The sequence below is a fragment of the Chrysemys picta genome, chromosome 20 (assembly GCF_011386835.1).
Source record: "Chrysemys picta bellii isolate R12L10 chromosome 20, ASM1138683v2, whole genome shotgun sequence".
NCBI classification, from domain to species: Eukaryota; Metazoa; Chordata; order Testudines; family Emydidae; genus Chrysemys; species Chrysemys picta.
In genome coordinates this window covers 7,479,526-7,499,475 of record NC_088810.1, presented here as the reverse complement: position 1 = coordinate 7,499,475, position 19,950 = coordinate 7,479,526, and the positions used below count along the sequence as shown (strand labels likewise).

At 52.9% G+C, this 19,950-nt stretch overlaps 1 protein-coding gene and 1 long non-coding RNA gene across 2 annotated transcripts; one reads left to right on the top strand and one right to left on the bottom strand.

Moving 5' to 3' along the window:
• Positions 1–1,504: 1,504 nt before the first annotated feature.
• LOC135976795 (uncharacterized) lies at positions 1,505–3,234 on the bottom strand. Its single transcript, XR_010594086.1, has 3 exons — positions 2,988–3,234; positions 2,445–2,510; positions 1,505–1,742 (listed from the first exon to the last, which is right to left on the bottom strand). It is a non-coding gene; the product is annotated as an uncharacterized LOC135976795 (long non-coding RNA).
• A 4,778-nt stretch (positions 3,235–8,012) lies between these two features.
• On the top strand, positions 8,013–10,980 carry LOC101948744 (ATP synthase subunit beta, mitochondrial-like). Its single transcript, XM_065574656.1, is given in 3 exon segments — positions 8,013–8,038; positions 9,331–10,368; positions 10,370–10,980. Coding segments are annotated over 3 exon segments (1,536 nt in total). The 3' UTR covers positions 10,842–10,980.
• Positions 10,981–19,950: the final 8,970 nt, after the last annotated feature.

The window sequence follows — 19,950 nt, the reverse complement described above, 5'->3', positions numbered from 1 at the left end:
GGGGCAGGGAGTCCCATGAGTCAACCCTGCTAATATCCAGTGACTGGAAGATCCAGAGGTTAACTCCACTGATACCTAGCAGCAGGGAGTCCTACAGGTTAAACCCACTAATACCCAGTGGAAGGGAGTTACGTGAGTGTCATAAGGAGGAGGGAGAAAACTTGTTCACCTTAGTCTCTAAGGATAGAACAAGAAGCAATGGGCTTAAACTGCAGCAAGGGAGGTTTAGGTTGGACATTAGGAAAAAGTTCCTAACTGTCAGGGTGGTTAAACACTGGAATAAATTGCCTAGGGAGGTTGTGGAATCTCCATCTCTGGAGATATTTAAGAGTAGGTTAGATAAATGTCTATCAGGGATGGTCTAGACAGTATTTGGTCCTGCCATGAGGGCAGGGGACTGGACTCGATGACCTCTCGAGGTCCCTTCCAGTCCTAGAATCTATGAATCTATGAAAAACCCACTAATACTCAATATGTTATGGCACAGAGTCTTCTAGGTCTATAACACAAATAGCCAGCAGAAGAGTCCTGTGGTTTAACACCACCAATACCTAGTGGCAGGGAGTCCCGCAGGTTAACCCTGGTAATGGCCACTGGAAGAGAGTCCCATGTGCTAACTGCTCTAGCACCCAGTGGCAGGGAGTCCCATGGGTTAACCCCCTAACACACAGAAGCAGCCCTTGAAATGTGGGCGAGGCTGGCAGGTGGCCCTGAGCTCAGTCACTGCCGCACGCTCCAAGGCCCTGCGCCGGCCCTACACTGCAGGCGAAGACGCTGCTCAGCTTTTCAATAACTGTGTCAGTCTGTGGCCGAGCTCCGGGCCGACGGGCTGCGGGCTGGGGCTGTTTATCAGCCAGACCCCGGGCTGAGCTGTCACAGCGCTGGGTGGCCTAGATTCACTCAGAGATAGTGAGCTCAGCACAGCCCCTTCAGTGTGAGCATGAGACGGGGGGCAGGGGATACTTTTAGTGGGAAGCAGGGGGGTCTAGTGGGTTAGAGCGGAGGGAAGTGGGGGCTGGAAGTCAGGACTCCTGGCTTCTCTCCCCGGCTCTGGGAGGGGAGGGGGTGTAGCGCATAGAACAAGGATGACTGGGACTCTTCCATTGTGTTACCAGAATTACCATTGAGAGGTGTTGTCTCAAGCCAATGTCTTAAGCTCTCTGCACTTGCAGTCAGTGGATCTCTGAGAAGGGCCCTCACTTTGCAGTCAGTGCTGGCCCCAGTGCCCCAGCATGGCACTAGGGGGCGCTGTGCTGCAGGGGGCTGGGTGGGGGGTCTCCCCTGGCAGTCAGAGCTGGCCCCAGTGCCCCAGCATGGCACTAGGGGGCGCTGTGCTGCAGGGGGCGGGATGGGGGCGCTCCCCTGGCAGTCAGGGCTGCTCCAATGCCCCAGAGCGGTGCTAGGGGGCGCTGTGCTGCAGGGAGTGGGGTCGGGCACAGCCCCACAACAAATGGGCGACAAGCACCTGGCACGTGAGAATAAAGACACAAACTCCATTTCTAGGCAGACACTTTATTGGGGCTGAGCAGGAGGGTTAGTGTCCGCCCTCCCCGAACCCAGTCACTCGGTGCCAGGCGATTTCGGCCCCAGGCTGGCTTGGATCTGCTCCCAGGCAGGGCTGGGGAGAATCGTGGCATCCGCAGGGTGACCGGCAAAGGGGGTCATGAGGAGCAGCAGAACCCAAAGCCACGGTTCCCAGGACAGCAGTTATAGCAGAAGCGACAAACGAAATCCTGAGCCTTCTGGAAGAGATGGAGAGACTAGAGTGAGGCCTCCCCTTAACCAACCCCCCGACTACCTTCTCCCAAGCCGCTTTCCCCTCCCAGAGCTGGGGACACAACCCAGGAATTCTGACTCCCAGCCCCCTACGTTAACCACCTGACCCCGCTCCCTGCCCAGATTTTCCAAAAACTATTATTCAGATGTAGGTCTAGAGGCACTTTTAGATCTGGAAGATGAGTGGGGTCTAGTGGTTAGATCAGGGGCTGGGGGGAGCAGAGGAAGGACAAGGCTGGGAATCAGGACTCCTGGGTTCTATTCCTGACTCCCAGCAATGGGTGAGCACTAAAGGGTTATGTTCTCTCAGGACGTCAGAGTTCACAGACTGACCACCGCTGCCCTCTGCTGGGCAGGAGAGATGCTTGTTGGTGGGATATTACTGAGGTTAACCCATACAAAGTGTCGGACAGTGGAACTCATTGCTGCAGGATATGTTTGGGTTAACCCATGGGACTCCCTGCCACAGGGTCTCCTGGGGTTAGCCTGTTGGACTCCCTACCACTGGATTAATAATTCAGTCAATGTAGGGGATATTTTAGACATAAATCTGTCAAACCACCTGCCACAGGATTTTGTTGGGGTTGGCCCATGGCACCCAGCATAGCCCTCCCCTCCCCACATCGGTCCCAGCAGTGACACAAGCGAAGCCACCTCCCGCTACTCACCGCTTCTCTCTTCACCATCACCTTGGACTCGCCTCGGCCTTCCTCCAAGTGCTGGGACTCCGAACCCTGTCAGAGCGGGAGAGCAGGGAGTCACTTGTGCCCAACGTGTTTGTTTGACCAGCAGTCACGGCTCCGGAAGGATCACGGGGAATCTAATGCCCGTCTCTAAAGCATGTCCTGAGCGGACTGCTGGGCTCTGTCCCCAGCTCTGGCAGGGGAGCGGGGTCTAGTGCTCAGAGCAGGGGAGCTGGAAGTCAGGACTTCTGGCTTGTATCCCGGCTCTGGGGTGTGTGTGTGTGTGGAATCCACTGCATTAGAGCAGCGGTGGGAGGGGGCGTCTGAGAGGCAGGACTGCTGAATTCCATTCCCAGCTCTGTTGCTGATTTGCTGTGTGACCAGGAGAAACTCACTTCCCCAGGCAGAGCCTCAGTTTCCCCTCCCACCCTTTACTGCATCGAAATCTCTTTGGGGCAGGGTCAGCCTCTCGCTGTGTGTCTGGGCAGCGCCTGACACACCAGGAATGGAACAGGATCCCCCACTCACCCCAGCCAGGGACGCTCCACGGATTCCCTCGGCACAAAGGAGGGTCACGAACAGGAGCAGGACAGCCAGCATCTGGACTCTCATCTTCTCTCGGGGTTGGGTCTTCTCTGCGATCAGCTGAGTGGAGCTGGGAGCTACAGGGGCCTGTATTTATTCACTAGCTCAGAGCCCTCCTGGCCAGTGGAGTCAGTGATTGGCAGGGGAGGGGAGATTCCAGTAAGGATGGGGCTGGATGAACAGCTGTTTACCTACGATCCACATCCTTATGGGAAAAGACTCTTGTGGTTACCAAAATGCTTCTGAGTTTAACCAGGTGACAAGACCCTCTGCCAGTCAGTCCTGATTCTCTGCCCCCTGCTCTGACCTGCTCGACTGCCCCCAAAGTGGGGTAGAACAAGGGTTGCCAGTTTTGGTTGGATGTATTCCTGGAGGTTTCATCAGATACATTCAGACGGGAAATGCGCAGATTTTTAACAGTGAAGATAACGAATCACAGGAATAGCTTACCAAGTCGGGGGGGGGGGGGGGGAGGGGAGGATGGGGATGGGACATCTTTTTAAAAGATCCGCTTTAGGGATTATTTGGGGGCCGTTCTCAGGCCCATGTGACACAGGAGGTCAGATGAGATGATCACAATGGTCCATTCTGCCTTGGAATCTCGGAGTCTAGTGCATATTATGCCCCACAGCTACTGACATCTTCTGAAATAGCCGACAGAGCTGAGAGAAAACAAACAGGGAAAATACACACAAAAGGGAAAACCCAAGTCCAACCGACATTTCAAAAATATATTTTGGAATGACCTGAAATGGAGTGAATTTCTTTGTTTCAAAATGTTTCCTCAGCTGGGGCAGGGACTGTCTGTCACTGTGTCTGGGCAGTGCCCGGCCTAATGGGACCCTGATCTGTCGGGGTCTATCAGGGCACCTCTGTAATATAATTAATGACAAGTCCCCACAGCACTGGAGTCTGGGAGAGCAGCACCTCCGGGAATCTTTTCCAAGCTGATCCAGCTAAACATGGAGTCAATCAAAATCTCTGGCCAATTTTGAAAATATTGGCCTGTGTCCTCCAAACAAGACGGCCGGACTGTGGAGTGGTGTGAAAGGGTGTTAAAGGGAATTGGAGTCAAGTCATCTTGGTTCCAGCACCAGGTCTGGGAGGGAAGGGGGGTGTAATGGGTCAGAGAAGGGGGGGCTGGGAGCCAGAACTCCTGGGTTCTCTAGGGATCCCAACCCTCCAGGATGTCTCCTGGAACTGAAGATTAAGCTTTAATGAAAGATTAGGTCATCTGATGAAACCTCCAGGAATAGTTTCATCTTCCAGTCATTGGATCATGTTCCACCTTCTCTGAGAGATTGAAGAACTTGTTACCAAACATCCAATTCTTCCAAGACTCCCCGCAGGCTACAACAGGTGCTTATAAACGACTCCGGGCATGTCACCATGGGACAGAGCAGAGCACGGGACGGATTCTATTCCGAGGACATGACACTCTTCTCTTCTGCAGACTAAACAAGCCCAGTTCCTTCAGCTTCTCCTCATAAGTCATGTGCCCCAGACCCCTCATCATTTTCGCTGCCCTCCGCAGGACCCTCTCCAATATGTTCACATCCTTTCTGTACTGGGGGCCCCCCAAACTGAACACAATACCCCAGATGTGGCCTCTCCAGAGCCGAATAGAAGGGAATAATCACTTCCCTCCATCTGCTGGTAATGCTCCTACTAATGCCTGGATCTGCCCAGAGTGTCTCCTGTTCTGGGTGGGGGTGAGCCAGTGGGGCGCTTTGACAAAAGTTCCCCGTGACATGGAAATTCCCAGTTTCTAACAAGTCTCCTCACAGGGCTCGGATCCCGTCGGGTCTACAGAACAAATGCTGCTCAGCCACCAGGGAGTGTTGTCTAGGTCCCAGTTCGAGTGACCGGCCGCGAGATCCCAGGGCTGAGCTAGCAGGGGGCTGCGGGTCGGGAGTGAGGGGCTCCAGCGGAGCTGGTGGGGGCGGGGAGCGTAGAGGAGCCCATGTCGAATGTCTCTACCTCGCAGGCTGTCAGAGACCTGAGCTAATAAAGCGGAGCTGTGGGCAGGAGGTGATCAGCCCCCACCGCAGACAGCACAGCAGGGCAGGGGCGTGTGGGCTCGGCCGCGCAAACTGGGGTCCTGCCTTAGAGGGGTCGTGCAGCCCCCAGCTCTGCGGCTCTGCCAGGCGCTGACAATCCCGGCCGCTGTAACCAGCCGGGGTCACACCGCGAGTAGGGCTTGTCCCGCTCGTTCTAGGCCAGCACACAAGGGGTCCTGAACTCAGGGGGAGAGAACCCAGGAGTCCTGACTCCCAGCCCCACCCCCACTAGATCCCACTCCCCTCCCAGATCTGGGGCTAGTCCAGACTCCCAGCCCCTTCCTGGCTCCCCATGTGGGACATTCCCAGATTTGCAGCCCCAGAGCCGGGATCTCGTCTTGTTACTAGAACATGCCTGGTTAACGATTAACCCCTGAACCCGCCTGGGAGCCAGGCATGGGCCAGGGGGCTGGATCTTTGCTCTCTGCCCCTCACCCGCTCCCCGCAGGGTGTCTCAGAAGTGGGGTGACCTGGCCTTTGAATTTAGGGGTGTCTAGGGCTCTGGGCTGTTTTTAATCCAAAGTTCAAGGGGCGAATGCCCCCCCAGGCTGTGCTGACAGGGGAATGGGGAGCCTCCTTTAAGAATCAGAGGGGTAGCCGTGTTAGTCTGAATCTGTAAAAAGCAACAGAGGGTCCTGTGGCACCTTTAAGACTAACATCCTTTAAGACACTCCATGCTCTGGCCTTCTTGTCTGCAGGATACAGGGCAACATTTTCGGACGTTCATGGCCGATTTTCACGGACTCCATGTTCAGCTGGATCAGCTAGGAAAAGATTCCCGGAGGTGCTGCTCCCTCAGACTCCAGTGCTGTGGGACTTGTCGTTAGTTATATTACAGAGGTGCCCGGATAGACCCCAACAGATCAGGGTCCCATTGTGCTAGGTGTTAGGATATAGATATTCAGGCCTGCCTGTAAAGGCCTATACTTTCAGAATTTATCAGTTAGCTAGTTATAGAGGTATAAAACAAAGATTCAAAATCACTGTTTGCCTGTGTAATCACTTCTCTTCCTGTGACAGTCTGAGGCCCTGTTCTTAAGCTAAGGCCTTTGGCTAAACAGTGGGAGTAGCCCGTCCTCACACATTTCAAACCAGTCATATTGAAAAAAAGCCAATCTGGGGCTGTTAGAAAGGGGATCCGATCTATCACCTCCAGAGAAAGGGAAGAGCCTAGAAGATGTAAAAGGAAATTTAGTTTAATAGTTTTCTGTTTGGTAAGAACTCACTTATCAATAGACATAGTTGGGACACCCTTACGTCTTTATAGATGTAGTTGTGAAATCCTCACTTCTGTATTGTTTTGTTATTATAGTCCCCACTTTGCTATTGTTTATTTGCAAGGTCTCTGTCTGGTTCTGGGATTGTTTCTGTCTGCTGTATAATTAATTTTGTTGGGTGTAAACCAATTAAGGTGGTGGGATAGAATTGGTTAAATAATCATGTTACAATATGTTAGGATTGGTTAGGTAAATTTCAGTAGAATGATTGGTTAAGGTATAGCTGAGAATATTACTATATAAATTAGGGGCAAACAGGAAGTAAGTTGGGATTCGAAAAAAAGGAAAAAGGAACTTGGATTTAAGCTTGCTGGAAGTTCACCCCAATAAACATCGAATTGTTTGCACCGTCAGATTTTGGGTATTGTTGCTCTCTGTTCACGCGAGAAGGACCAGGGAAGTGGGAGGGTGAAGGAGTAAGCCCTCTAATATCTTGGTGCGTTACTCGGATACATCACATCGGATAGGCGAGTGGCAGCCTGTAAGTCCCCCTCCCCAACAGGCTGCGCAGATGCTTGGAGGGGGTCTGGCGAACTCTTGGGATGGTAGTTGCAGGTTCTGGCAAGCTGGGGTAACGGATTTTTTGAACAAATGGATAAGGAAGAATCAGGACCCATACCAGGTGCAGGGGTCCACCCGAGATGAGATTGAGAAGGAGACGGGGCAGATTTTGGGAGACCCCAAGGGAAAGGAGTGTAGGAAAAAGGGACTGGTATTACAAGGTTTGTGCGCTGGGACGGCATACTGGTAAAGGGAAGCCGATCTCCTCCAACACATTAAGGATTTGGAGGGGATTGTGGGTCAGCAACGGATTTGAACAGAAAAATCCGTGTTAGTGGTAGAGGTAGCGGATTTGAAGGCACGGGATGCTGCACGGACAGAGGAGACTTGTGAGGCCATCCAGCGAGAGAGAGATGAACTGCTGGGGAGAGCAGGAGACTTAGAGGAGGAATTGTATCAATGTAAACATGGGGGCAATGGACTTGGGGACTGAAAAGTACCACCGATAATTAAATTGTCTCGTTAAACCGACCCCCCACCTGGTAAGGATACTCCCATCTTTTCATGTGCTATGTATATATACCTGCCACTGTCTTTTCCACTCCATGCATCTGATGAAGTGGGTTCTAGCCCACGAAAGCTTATGCCCAAATAAATTGGTTAGTCTCTAAGGTGCCACGAGGGCTCCTCATTGTTTTTGCTGATACAGACTAACACGGCTACCACGCTGAAACCTGTCACCATGCAAGCCCCTGCAAGAGAGGCTACGCGGGAGAACCTGCAGGAGGCAGGAATAGTGGCCCCGGTTGCGGGGTGGGGAGGACCATGCCCCACAAGTAGTAGAACAGGCAAAAATCTGCCCCTTGTCCCTGAAGGACCGGGAGGCAGTACTAGGCCGTTTGGGAAAGGTACCCTGGGATGACTGGGATCGGTTTGTGCTGTGGCTAGTGGAGGTGGGCAGAGAGATGGAGGCTCTAACTCGTGAGGACCAGGTGATCCTATGGCGCAGTCTTTTGGGACGGGGTACCTTGGGAATCGATGTGGCAGGACTGGCACACCCATTTCTAATCCCCGGACAGGGGGCAAAACAGTTGTCTGGGGTGTACTCTCGTACTGCGGGGATGAATACGATGAAGCGAATCCCTGGGGAAACAGGGTACGGTACACTGAATCGCATACAGGCATGGGCACGGGGCTGGGTGCATCCCTTGAACGGTCCATGGGTGATACCCCAGACAGGGGCACCAGGACCTGGTGGGGGTGTGGAGCAGGGTAGGGGTGTGGAATTGCTGGAGAAATGGTTGCAGCTGAGCGATCCACAGTTTGTGGGTCATTTAAGGTTGCAGCACCCTGAACTTGCTCCCAATCAACTACCCCAGTTTCTGGAACAGGCAGATGTGTGGAGGCAGATGCATCGGGGGAAGAGCCAGTCCATGTTATTACTACAGGGGATCAGTGGAAACGGGTGGGTCAGCCTGGATGGGGGGAGGTAGAGGGAGAGGTCATGGCTTTAGCTGGGGGGCGTAGTCAGGGATGAGCGAGCAGCTATAGAGCAACAGATCAGAGACTGCAGGCTAAACCTACTACCTAGGATCTTACCAGATCAGGAGGAAAGTGGTTCCGGAGGCCAGGGGACTAGGACTAGTCTGCAGAAGAGAAGAGTGAGGGGGGATTTGATAGCTGCTTTCAACTACCTAAAAGAGGGTTCCAAAGAGGATGGATCTAGACTGTTCTCAGTGGTACCAGATGACAGAACAAGGTGTAATGGTCTCAAGTTGCAGTGGGGGAGGTTTAGGTTGGATATTAGGAAAAACTTTTTCACTAGGAGGGGGGTGAAGCACTGGAATGGGTTAACTGGGGAGGTGGTGGAATCTCCTTCCTTAGAGGTTTTTAAGGCCAGGCTTGACAAAGCCCTGGCTGGGATGATTTAGTTGGGAATTGGTCCTGCTTTGAGCAGGGGGTTGGACTAGATACCTCCTGAGGTCCCTTCTAACCCTGATATTCTATGATTCTAAGACCTCCTCTCCCCCCTGAGTATCCATGATGCAGAACACAAAAAGCTTTCTGTAGCACCCAGAAGGCATTGCTGCTGGGAGGTACCTCGAACAGTCTCCTAATGAACACACAGTAGCTCAGGGAAGTTATGGGAGATTGCCAGGGGCGATGGGATGTTGACATCTCTACAGTTCCCTTCAGTACTCATGGAACATCTCGCAAAAAGTTCCTCTGAAATCACCTGGGATTTATTGCAGCTGGGAGATGTCCCAGGAATTCTAGAATACATAATCAGCTGGCAGCAGGGGCCTCATGACAATTTCCCACGGCCTTATCGGAGGATGACCTCTTCTCCCACAAGTCCACCAGAGAGACATGAAAGTGTCCCATAATTTCTTTTGGGTACCCATGAAATCTCTTTTAGAGGGTCCTCTAAAATCACCCAGAATGCAGTGGCCACTGTCCCTCGGGGCCGCTCCGCGACCTGCTGCTGTGGGACGCGGCCACCGGCGGAGCCCGATGGGACTATGCAGCGCAGGCGGCCGCCGCCGCCAAGCCCGGGGTTGCCACGGGCTGCATCATGGCTGTCATCGGCGCCGTGGTGGACGTCCAGTTCGATGAGGGGCTGCCCCCGATCCTGAACGCCCTTGAGGTGCAGGGCAGGGACACCAGGCTGGTGCTGGAAGTGGCCCAGCATCTGGGTGAGAACACGGTTTGTACCATCGGCATGGATGGTACCGAAGGCTTGGTGAGAGGACAGAAAGTGCTGGAATCCGGGGCCCCAATCAGAATCCCCGTAGGCCCCGAGACCCTTGGTAGAATCATGAATGTGATTGGGGAGCCCATCGACGAGGAAGGCCCCATAACGACCAAACAGTTTGCTGCTATCCTCGCCGAAGCCCCGGAATTTGTTGAGATGAGCGTAGAGCAAGAAATCCTGGTCACCGGCATCAAGGTGGTGGACCTGCTGGCGCCGTACGCCAAGGGCGGTAAAATCGGTCTGTTCGGCGGCGCCGGCGTGGGCAAGACCGTGCTGATCATGGAGCTGATCAACAACGTGGCGAAAGCCCACAGTGGCTACTTGGTGTTCGCTGGCGTCGGGGAGCGAAACCGCGAAGGGAACGACTTGTACTATGAAATGATCGAGTCGGGGGTCATCAACCTGAAGGACACAACCTCCAAGGTTGCCCTGGTTTACGGGCAGATGAATGAGCCCCCGGGTGCCAGGGTCGCGCTGACGGGGCTGACAGTGGCAGAGTACTTCAGGGACCAGGAGGGCCAGGACATGCTGCTCTTCATAGACAACATCTTCCGGTTCACGCAGGCTGGCTCTGAGGTCTCCGCCTTGCTTGGCAGAATCCCCTCGGCCGTGGGGTACCAGCCCACCCTGGCGACTGACATGGGCACCATGCAGGAGCGGATCACCACCACCCGCAAGGGCTCCATCACCTCCCTGCAGGCGATCTATGTGCCAGCTGATGACTTGACCGACTGCCACCACATTTGCCCATTTGGATGCCACGACTGTGTTGTCACGCGCCATTGCTGAGCTGGGCATCTACCCTGCCGTCGATCCTCTGGACTCCACCTCCCGCATCATGGACCCCAACATCGTGGGGCAGGAGCACTATGACGTGGCCCGGGGGGTGCAGAAGACCCTACAGGACTACAAATCCCTCCAGGACATCATTGCCACCCTGGGGTTGGACAAGCTGTCGGAGGAGGACAAGCTGACAGTGGCCCGCGCCCGCAAGATCCAGCGCTTCCTGTCCCAGCCCTTCCAGGGGGCCGAGGTCTTCACTGGTCACGCGGGCAAACTGGTCCCTTTGAAGGAAACCATCAAGGGCTTCCAGGAGATCCTGGCAGGTGTCTACGACCACCTGCCGGAACAGGCCTTCTACATGGTGGGCCCCATCGAGGAGGCTGTGGCGAAGGCTGACAAGCTGGCCGAGGAGCACTCATGAGCCACTGGCTCCGTCATGCCTCTCCCCCACCGCATCCCCACCCGGCTCCCCAGGGCCCCAGCTGGGTGTCGTGTCATGTCTGCAGAGTATATTTAAAGTTTCCAATAAAACATCTGTCTTAAAACATAAAAAAAAAAAACCCCACCTGTCCTAGGAAGTCACGGTAAATTGTCTCCTATGAAGCATGCTTTGGCTGCGTCCTTTGCTATTACATTAAATGTGCATCAAGTCATCTGAGTGAGAATAACACATGGTTTTTTCCTTCCACAATAACAAAGGAGATATCTATGAATCAGAAACTACCTTTGCTCTGAGGTTCTCTCACCAGAGCCTACCAACTGCAGTGTTATAGTAGCAGGGAGCTGAAGTTGATGAGGCCAACAATGGAATACGGGGCCAAACTTTCCATTAACTTTAAATGAAGTTACATCAGCAGAGACTTGGCCCCACTATGTCTAATTCGGGTGTTCATTCTTTAGAAAGGATGTTGAGATCATTGGAGAGGGTTTGGAGAAGAGCCCTGGGATGGATTCAAAGACTGGAAAAAAACATCTCAAGGTGCTTAATCTATTTAGCTTTCCAAGAGAAGGTTAAAAATTACTTGATCCTGGCATATAATCACCTATATTGGGGAAGAGACTTCTGATAGTAGATAGCTCTTTAATCTAGCAGAGGCATAAGAAGTCCTAAAGGCTGGAAGCTGAAGCAAGATGAATTCAGACGAGAAATAAGGTGCATTTTTTAACAGTGAGGGGAATTAGTTATTTGAACAAGTTCTTTAGGTAAGTGGGGGTTGGACTAGGTGACCTCCTGAGGTCCCTTCCAACCCTGATATTCTATGATTCTATGATTCTATGACTGCCTGAAATGCCAGGCACACAATCTTGCTTGGAGACAGGAATGTGTTCGGTGCCAGGACCCGGACCCCCCTGTGAACCAGTGGGAGGGACAGAGGCGGGTGCTGCGACTTAGGGGCGCCCTGGGAGGCATCCTGTCCATGTTCCCAGTTTAGGACGGGACACATCTGGTCACCCCATGCTCCAGGGGGTGATCGAAGGGAGTCCCATGAGGGATTGTTTGATAGACCCTGGAGCAGCCATCAGCTTAACCACAGGGGGGCAGGGGAGGCCCTCAGAAGAACTGTGACAATTGTAGGGGCAACGGGAGGGGAGACACCGTTAACCCTGAGGCGGGGACAGATCAAAGGAATCTTGGGGGAAGGGGAGATTATGTGGGGTTGTAATGATGTGCGAAATGTGTTGGGGGCAGGAGATTTACACAAACTGGGACTTGTCCTGGACTTAGCCAATTGGGTGTGTTTCCTGGGGCAGACGCAGGATGGACAGGGCTATACCATTCCTATGGGGATGGCCACTCTGACCACTCTTCTCGTCTTCAGACTAAATAACCCCAGTTCCCTCAGCCTCTCCTCGTAAGTCGTGCTCCAGCCCCCTGATCATTTTTGTTGCCCTCCGCTGGACTCTCTCCAGAGCTGGAGCAGTGAACCGGGGAAGGACAGCTCTGCCGGACAGTTCTCCCAAGAAGTCAGCAAAACAGCGAAGAAAGGGCAGCTGGTGCCGGACGGCGACTGCGCTTTGGTAAAGCTTCTCACAAGAGGTGTCTAACAAACCATAAGCACTTGCCCGTTGAGTGGCAGGGCCCAGCTTCGCAGCTGCTGCTGTAAATCAGGGTAGCCCCACTGGACTCAATGCCCATCGGCCTCAGGTGAGGATCTGTCCCCTACGTTTCTGGGGTAGGTTGGAACCAGGGCATCAGACCCATTCTGTGAAGAAAGCTGAATTCAGGCAAGATGCCCCACAGATGCACCTTGGCATGGGTCCATTCAATTCAGAGGGCCAGCTTCCCGGCTGGTGTCAATACTCGCCTTTCACAACGAGTACGAGCTCACAGGCTCAAAAGACAGGGCAGGCAAAGGGCTGGAGAGGAAACAGTGGGGCAGAGGGGGAAATAACGTATTGCTTATCCACATGGCGGCTCAGTGCGTAGCAAGCTGGGGTGTAATCTGCAGAGCACTGTCTTGCCTGTGTGGACGCTGGGCACTCTGACATTGGAAACACCAGGACGTCAAAGTGCCCTGCAGAAGTTTTAGACACAGTAGCAGGGTCCGCACGGCCACTTTGTGCCCAGCAAGCTAGTGTTCTCTAGATGTTTACGTTGGCTGGCCATGCACTCAGGCTGTGTGTGGACGAGCCCTTCTCAAAGTCACGTCGCAGATCTGCGCTAGAGCCAGCGGGAGCACGTAGCTCTCCAGCCGGTGAAGCCAATGGCCTGTCTGGGCTCTCACAACGCCTGCGATAAAGCCCCACGCTACGGGCGACTGAGGAACCTGGTCTTTGGGTGAGAGGTACCCATGGATCCGTAGGAACAGGAATCAGCGTACGGGGAGATGGTCAGTTTTTAACACGGAAGGAATTCAGCAGTGGGGGGTCCAGCTCACACCCCGCTAAGGCAGTATGAACTAGTGGTGAGGGCAGGAGTAGGGACACCAAGGTTCTCCTATGGGAAGGGAGTGAAGTCTGACAGTTAGACCAGGCAAATGGGAATCAAATGCCCAAACAAATCATATCTCCTCCCCCTCACGTGTCAACTCCCTTGAAAAATTCTAACAGGGCGGCGTGGCTCAGAACTTGGCATCTGTCAGCAGCCAAGCCTATAGGGGCACAATAACATAGTGGAGCTCCTTATCTTTTATGCTTCCCTTAATAAATATGGGCAGCCAATACTAGTCTATACCTTTCAGTACTAATTCCTTAACAGCCCCAAGCCCCACCCTATTGTTATTATGAGCATTGTTTTTATGTCAGCAGTGCTTCGAGTCTCCACCTGAAATCAGGTCCCAGTTGTGCCAGGCGTTGGCCAGACACCCAGCGAGAGAAAGTCCCTCCCCCCGACTACGATCAGGTCCCAGTTGTGCCAGGCGCTGCCCAGACACACACAGAGGGAGACAGTCCTTGCCCCCGAAGCGTTCACACTCTAAACAGGCCAGGTAAGGATTATTCTCACCCTTTTATAGGTGAGGGGGCTGAGAGGATAAGTGACTTGCATGAGGTCACACAGAGATTCTGTAGCAGAGCCAGCAACTGAGAGCAGGAGTCCTGAGTCCCGGTGCCTTAGCCCAGACCAGCCTTCGTACCACCCTTGAATAGGAATTGGCACGATCTTAAATGGCGCAATATTCCATTGTGATGCACCGAAAAATATTAAATTTGTCACCAATGAACAGGGAGAGGAGAGAAATGGTTTGCTGGTGAGATTTATTTTCAGTCCTGGTGGAGCTTCTGCTGTTCTTGGTGTAAACATTAGTGAACGTCCCCATTGTCTGCTTGCTGATTAAAGGCAGCAAAATCAACTCTCAGAGGGCAGGGAAAGCTCGGTGGTTTGAGCATTGGCCTGCTAAACTCAGGCTTGTGAGTTTAATCCTTGAGGGAGCCACTTAGGGAGCTGGGGCCAAATCAGTACTTGGTCCTGTTAGTGAAGGTGGGGGCTGGACTCAATGACCTTTCAGGGTCCCTTCCAGCTCTATGAGATAGGTATATCCATATATTATTAACATCAGTCCTGCCCCAGCCCCCCACAGCAGTTGTTACGGCACAATTTGCAGTTTGTATTTGATTTACAAGATCAGAGTGTGGAAGATGGATCTTCCTTCTTATCATCATAGCCTGGTTCCCAGCTGACATTTCAGTGATCATCCTGCTGTTTGAACCTCTAAGGCTGGAAGGGAAAAGAAAACAAGTGTGAAGTCCGGGGCACTTTTCACAGAGTCCTAGATGTTAAGGCTACAAGGGACCATTATGATCATCTAGTCTGACCTCCAGGATAACGCAGGCCAGAGAAATTCACCCAGTGTCCCCGCTACTGAGCCCACTATTTGAGTTTGACTAAGGCATCAAGTCTGGATTTGAAGACATCAGGAGTGAGAGAATCTACCACGTCCGTGAGGAGATTCTTCCAATGGTTAATCACCATCACTGTTAAAAATGTGGGCCTTATTTCTTATTTGAATTTGCCTGGCTTTAACTTCGAGCGGTTGGTTCTTACTCTGCTAGATTTAAAAGCCCTTTAGTACCTGGTATTCCTCAGGAAGATCCTTATACCCAGTAACCAAGATGCCAGCTAATAAGCCATATAATAAGCTGCAAAAAATGGCTAGTGAGGGAATTTCACATCTAGCTCCTCCCAGCTCGCAGGGTGTCAGTGTCTCTGTAACTACCCCTCTCCCTGGTGGAATACAGGACATTCTTGGAAGCCCTCTTATTGACGGGACGGGGCATCAGCATAATAGGAGGGAGAGGAGAGATTTTGGGGAGCAGCCCTCCTGATTTACACCAGGATCTGTGCAGCCCACGAGGTTTCATAACACATACAGCATCCATGGCCTGTTAGTTTACAGCTAATGACAGACTCATAAACCTCTCTACATGCGCCAGACAGGGATAAAGGAACAAACTGCTAGACAGGCCATAAAATCCTTGTAAACAATGTTATGGCTTTCTCCAAGATGAATCCTGCTGGTTTTATTAGCAGTGGTATGAGAATAGCCTGGACAGGGGCCCACTCCTGGTTCAGGGCCCATCCACATAAGTGACGACCCCTGCCCCCAAAACCTTACAGTTTAAGGCCTTGTCTACACTGGGAAGTTTTCCCACTATAAGCTAAAGTGTGAATTTAAACCAATATAGTTCTACTGGTATAATCCACCATGTGGACGCTCTCTTTCCAGAGTGAATACAGGCAGCCTTGTAATGCCATGTCCCTGGGTGGGTTATCAGCAAGAATCCAACAGGGGACTGTTGAGTCTCGGAGCAGGAGTGTCGGCTGCCTGAGCTAGAAGACTCACGTCTGTTGACCGAGCCTCTTACAGGCTCATCTAGCTCTGTATGTGGCCCGGCAGCATTTCTTTTCTAATATAATAGCAACAGATCATAATGTTTAAGTTCACCCATTTCCCCCCCCCCCCCCCAGTTTTTATTGGTTTGTATGTTCACAGTTCTGGGAAGTTCTGGGAGGGTCAGAAAATATTTTTTTATTGACAGTAGACGTTGAATCAGCCAGCGACAGCTTCCGGGCTGTTAAAACACAAGGCGTCAACGTCACATGTCAAAATCTATAAAGTTAGTAGCCTTAAATCAAACTCTGAGTTCTCTCTAGGGTGACCAGATGTCCCGTTTTTATAGAGACAGTCCCGTTTTTTGGGACTTTTTCTTATATAGGCACCTATTACCCCCACCCCCGTCCCGTTTTTTCACAGTTGCTCTCTGGTTACCCTAGTTCTCTCACTTTGCCTAGCTGTGAATTTCAGTTATCGGTGGAGATATTTGTTCATCACTTTGTGTGTGTTTATAGCGAGGTTTACTGATAAAGCTCTGTATGTGGCCTGGCCACCACTAGAGGGGGCTAGAGCACCATCCTGCATAGGCCTGGGTTACGCTTGTGGGTGTATGGGCTTTAGATATGTATCCTGAAATGAGGAGCCTTATTAAGGGATGGCCTGATGCACACCCCTGTGCACCCATTGCTAGAATTCAGCTGTAGGACCCAAGCCGTGACCTCTTGCCCCTGAGCCTGGCCATAGCTCAAGAAATGATTCAGGGTTATTTGTCTTGACTCCTCAGTTTTGTCCAGGAGGAAACCCAACGCAGCTCTAGGGGCTGACAGGTGTCGCTGGGAAATTCTCTCTCCAGGCCGGCCTCTTACCCCCGCATGTCTGAACCCATCCCCAGCATTTCCCCCTCAGCACTGTCGGTTTTCCCTCCACAGCACTGAGCTTGCCCCAGTCCCTTATTGCTGGACAGAGCAACACACCGGGACCAGGGACGTCCAAACAGACGCAAGGCGGGGGGCAGAGACTCTGGGGGCCGCCCACTTCCTATAGCCTGGGGCATGGGAGGAGCCACCGGCTGAGTGCCGGGCGCTGAGATGTGGATCGTTGTCTCTACCGGGGGCACAGTAGTTGTGATGCCCCTTTGTACACTGATCACTGGCTGACCGTCCCGCCCTCTGGGGACCCCTTTGCCATCACGGTTTAATCCAGCTGCCAGAACTGGACGTTGGCTGGGCTGTGTCCTGTTCGCTGGGTCGCTCGGCCCAGTCCCCGTGAGAAGCAATGGGACTCTCAATGCCGCTCGGGGGCTCTGGGATCTAACCTCATCTCCCTGCCTGGCAGTATAACCCATCGATGACGCACAAAATAAGATCCTGCCCATAACTCATCTGGCCTGATGGGTTTTGTTCTTTGCCCTGCAAGAAATAATTGGAGGTTATTTCTCCTCACTAGGACTTTTTGTCCAGCAGGAGGGAACCCAGCACAGTGCTAGGGGCTGGGGGGGATATCTCCCCCAGGTTCCTATACTGGCCTCCTTCCCCCATGTGGCTGAGCCCCCCCCCCCCATCTTGTCCCGTCCCCACCCCCCCGCTGCGTTGGTTTTCCAGTCTAGCCATAACTACAGCAACAACCTTCCCTGGTTCCTTATTGCTGGGCAAAGCAATAGAACAGAGGAGTCAGAACAGACAAGAAGCAACAGATATTTGGGACATGAGGATTCGGCCCTAGACACTCCAGCAATCTCATGGTCTTAAGATTGCTGGAGTCTCTACCATGTTGATGACCAGCTTAAAAGGATCCTGTAAAAAAGAGCCAGAGGTTAACGTACCAGTCCCCATTCTTTCCCCTCTGTCGTGGGGATATCTGAACCAGCAGGGGACCCTCTTAGATGGATCCCTCTGCCCACCCTCCATGAGAAGCAATGGGACTTCTATCGCCACACTGGGGTGCTTGGTTCTGATCTCACCTCCCTGCCTAGGAGACACTCAGATGATGTTAAGTAACATCCAGCCCATATCTCACCTGGGCTCCTTGGTTTTATTGTGGGCCCTTCAAGAAATAATTGCTGGTTATTTCTCTTCAGTCCTTCTCTCTTGTGTCCAGGACAAGATCGAACACAGCGCAAAGGACTGACTGGGGGGCCTGCTGGAAATGTATCTCCCTAGGTTCTTACATTGAGTGTCAATCCCACCATGTCTGAGCCCCACACCAAGCACTTCCTCCCAGCCCTGATTTCCCCTCTTCTGGCTGTAACTACACTTCATAGCAGCGACCTTGCTGGCCAAAGACGAGGCGATGGAAGTCAGAACTGACAAAAGGCAGCGGATATTTGGGGCATGGGGATTCGGCCCTAGAGACTCCAGCTGAGACGTCCCTTGTGCGCTGATTACCTGGCTGTCTGTGTTACCCCACTGGGGATCCCCTGGCAGTCACAGCTGGAATCCAGCTGCAAGAGGTTGTCATTCTGTGGGCTCTTTCCTGTCAGATGGACCACTCCACCTACCCACCATGCGAGACACGGGACTCCCATCGCCACACTGGGGCGCTTGGTTCGGATCTCATCTCGCTGCCTGGGGGGCGCTCGGCTAATATGAAACATTGACACCAAACTCACCTGGGCTCCTTGGTTATGTTATCGACCCTGCAAGAAATGATTGGTGGTTATTTCTCTCCATTCTGCTCTCAGTGTCCAGAAAGAAACCCAGCCCTGGGGGCTGACAGCAGATCCTGCTGGGAACGTACCTCCCTGGGTCGTACAGTGGCCTCCAACCCCATTGGGTTTGAGCCCCTCACCACCCATTTCCTTCAGCACTGCCCGGCTTCCCCTTCCAGCCAGACCTGCATTTCCCAGCAGTGACCTTCCCCAACCCCGTATTGCCAGGCCAGGCAATGGAACAGGGGAGTCAGACAAGAGGCGGCGGATATTTGGGGCATGGGGATTCGGCCCTAGAGACTCAATCAGCCTCATGGTCTTCTGAGAACACTCATCGCCCGGGGACATTCTAACACTTACCACATTGATGCCCAGGTTAAAAGGATCCTGTAAAAAAGATCCAGAGATTAGTGAACTGGTCCCGTTCTCTCCCCTCTGTCATGGGGACACTTCAGCCAAGGGAGGGCCCCGCAATGGGAACATTCATCCCACAGGGGTTCCCTTTCCCTCTTTCAATCTCTCCGTCAGACCCACCCATCATGCCCTGAGGCCCACAAAGCACCGGATGAGGGTCCAGCGACTTGTGCCCCTGCTCAGAACTGTCCCAAACTGTATGTTTGCTGCATCCACTTCTTTTTCTCTGATCTGAAACGTACGTAGTGAGCTCTCTGGGGCAGGAACTATCTTTGCTATCTTTGCACAGCGCCTAGCGCAATGGGGCCCTATCCTGTAGGCCCTACTACAATAGAAACAAAAAATAGATATTCACCACCCCCGGGTTAAAACCAAAACCAGGCTGTAAGAAAGAGCCAGAGGTTAACGTGCTGGCCCCCATTCTCTCCGTTCAATCAGGGGGATATCTGAACCAGCAGGTGCCCTGACCTGGAAACATCCCTTCCCCAGGGGTTTCCCTTCCCGCGTTGAGTCCTCGCATAGAGAGGCGCTGGCCTGGGCAGAGCCAGACACGAGGTGGGGCAGAGTCTCCGGTGGCCCATTCATATAGAGTGGGGGGTAGGAGGAGCCCGCTGGGAAAGGGCCTGGAGTGCAAGCGGTGAAGCCCTGATTCTGTGGGGAACACAGCAGCTGAGATGCCCCCTGTGCACTGATCACCGGGACTGCCCGTGTTACCCCACTGGGGAGCCCTTTTTCGTCACCGCTGGAATCCCGCTGGCAGAGCGGGACACTGGGTGGGCTCTTCCCTGTTCGATGGGCCCCTCTGCCCACCCAGCATGAGAGACATGGGACTCCCATCGCCACACTGGGGCGCTTGGTTCGGATCTCATCTCCCTGCCTGGGGGACCCTCACATGATATTAAATAACATCCAGCCCATAATTCACCTTGCCTCCTGGGTTTTGTTGTCCGCCCTGCAAGAAATCATTGGTGGTTATTTCTCTCCATTTAGGGTGACCAGACATCCTGATATTATCGGGACTGTCCCGATATTAGGGGCTTTGTTTTATATAGGCCACTGTACTTCTCCCCCCCCCCCCACAAAAAAACGTGTTCCGATTTTTCACACTTGCTCTCTGGCACCTTACCGCTATTCTCCTCTCTGTGTCCAGGAAGAACCTGCCCCCCTTCCCAGGGGCTGATAGCGGAGCCTGCTGG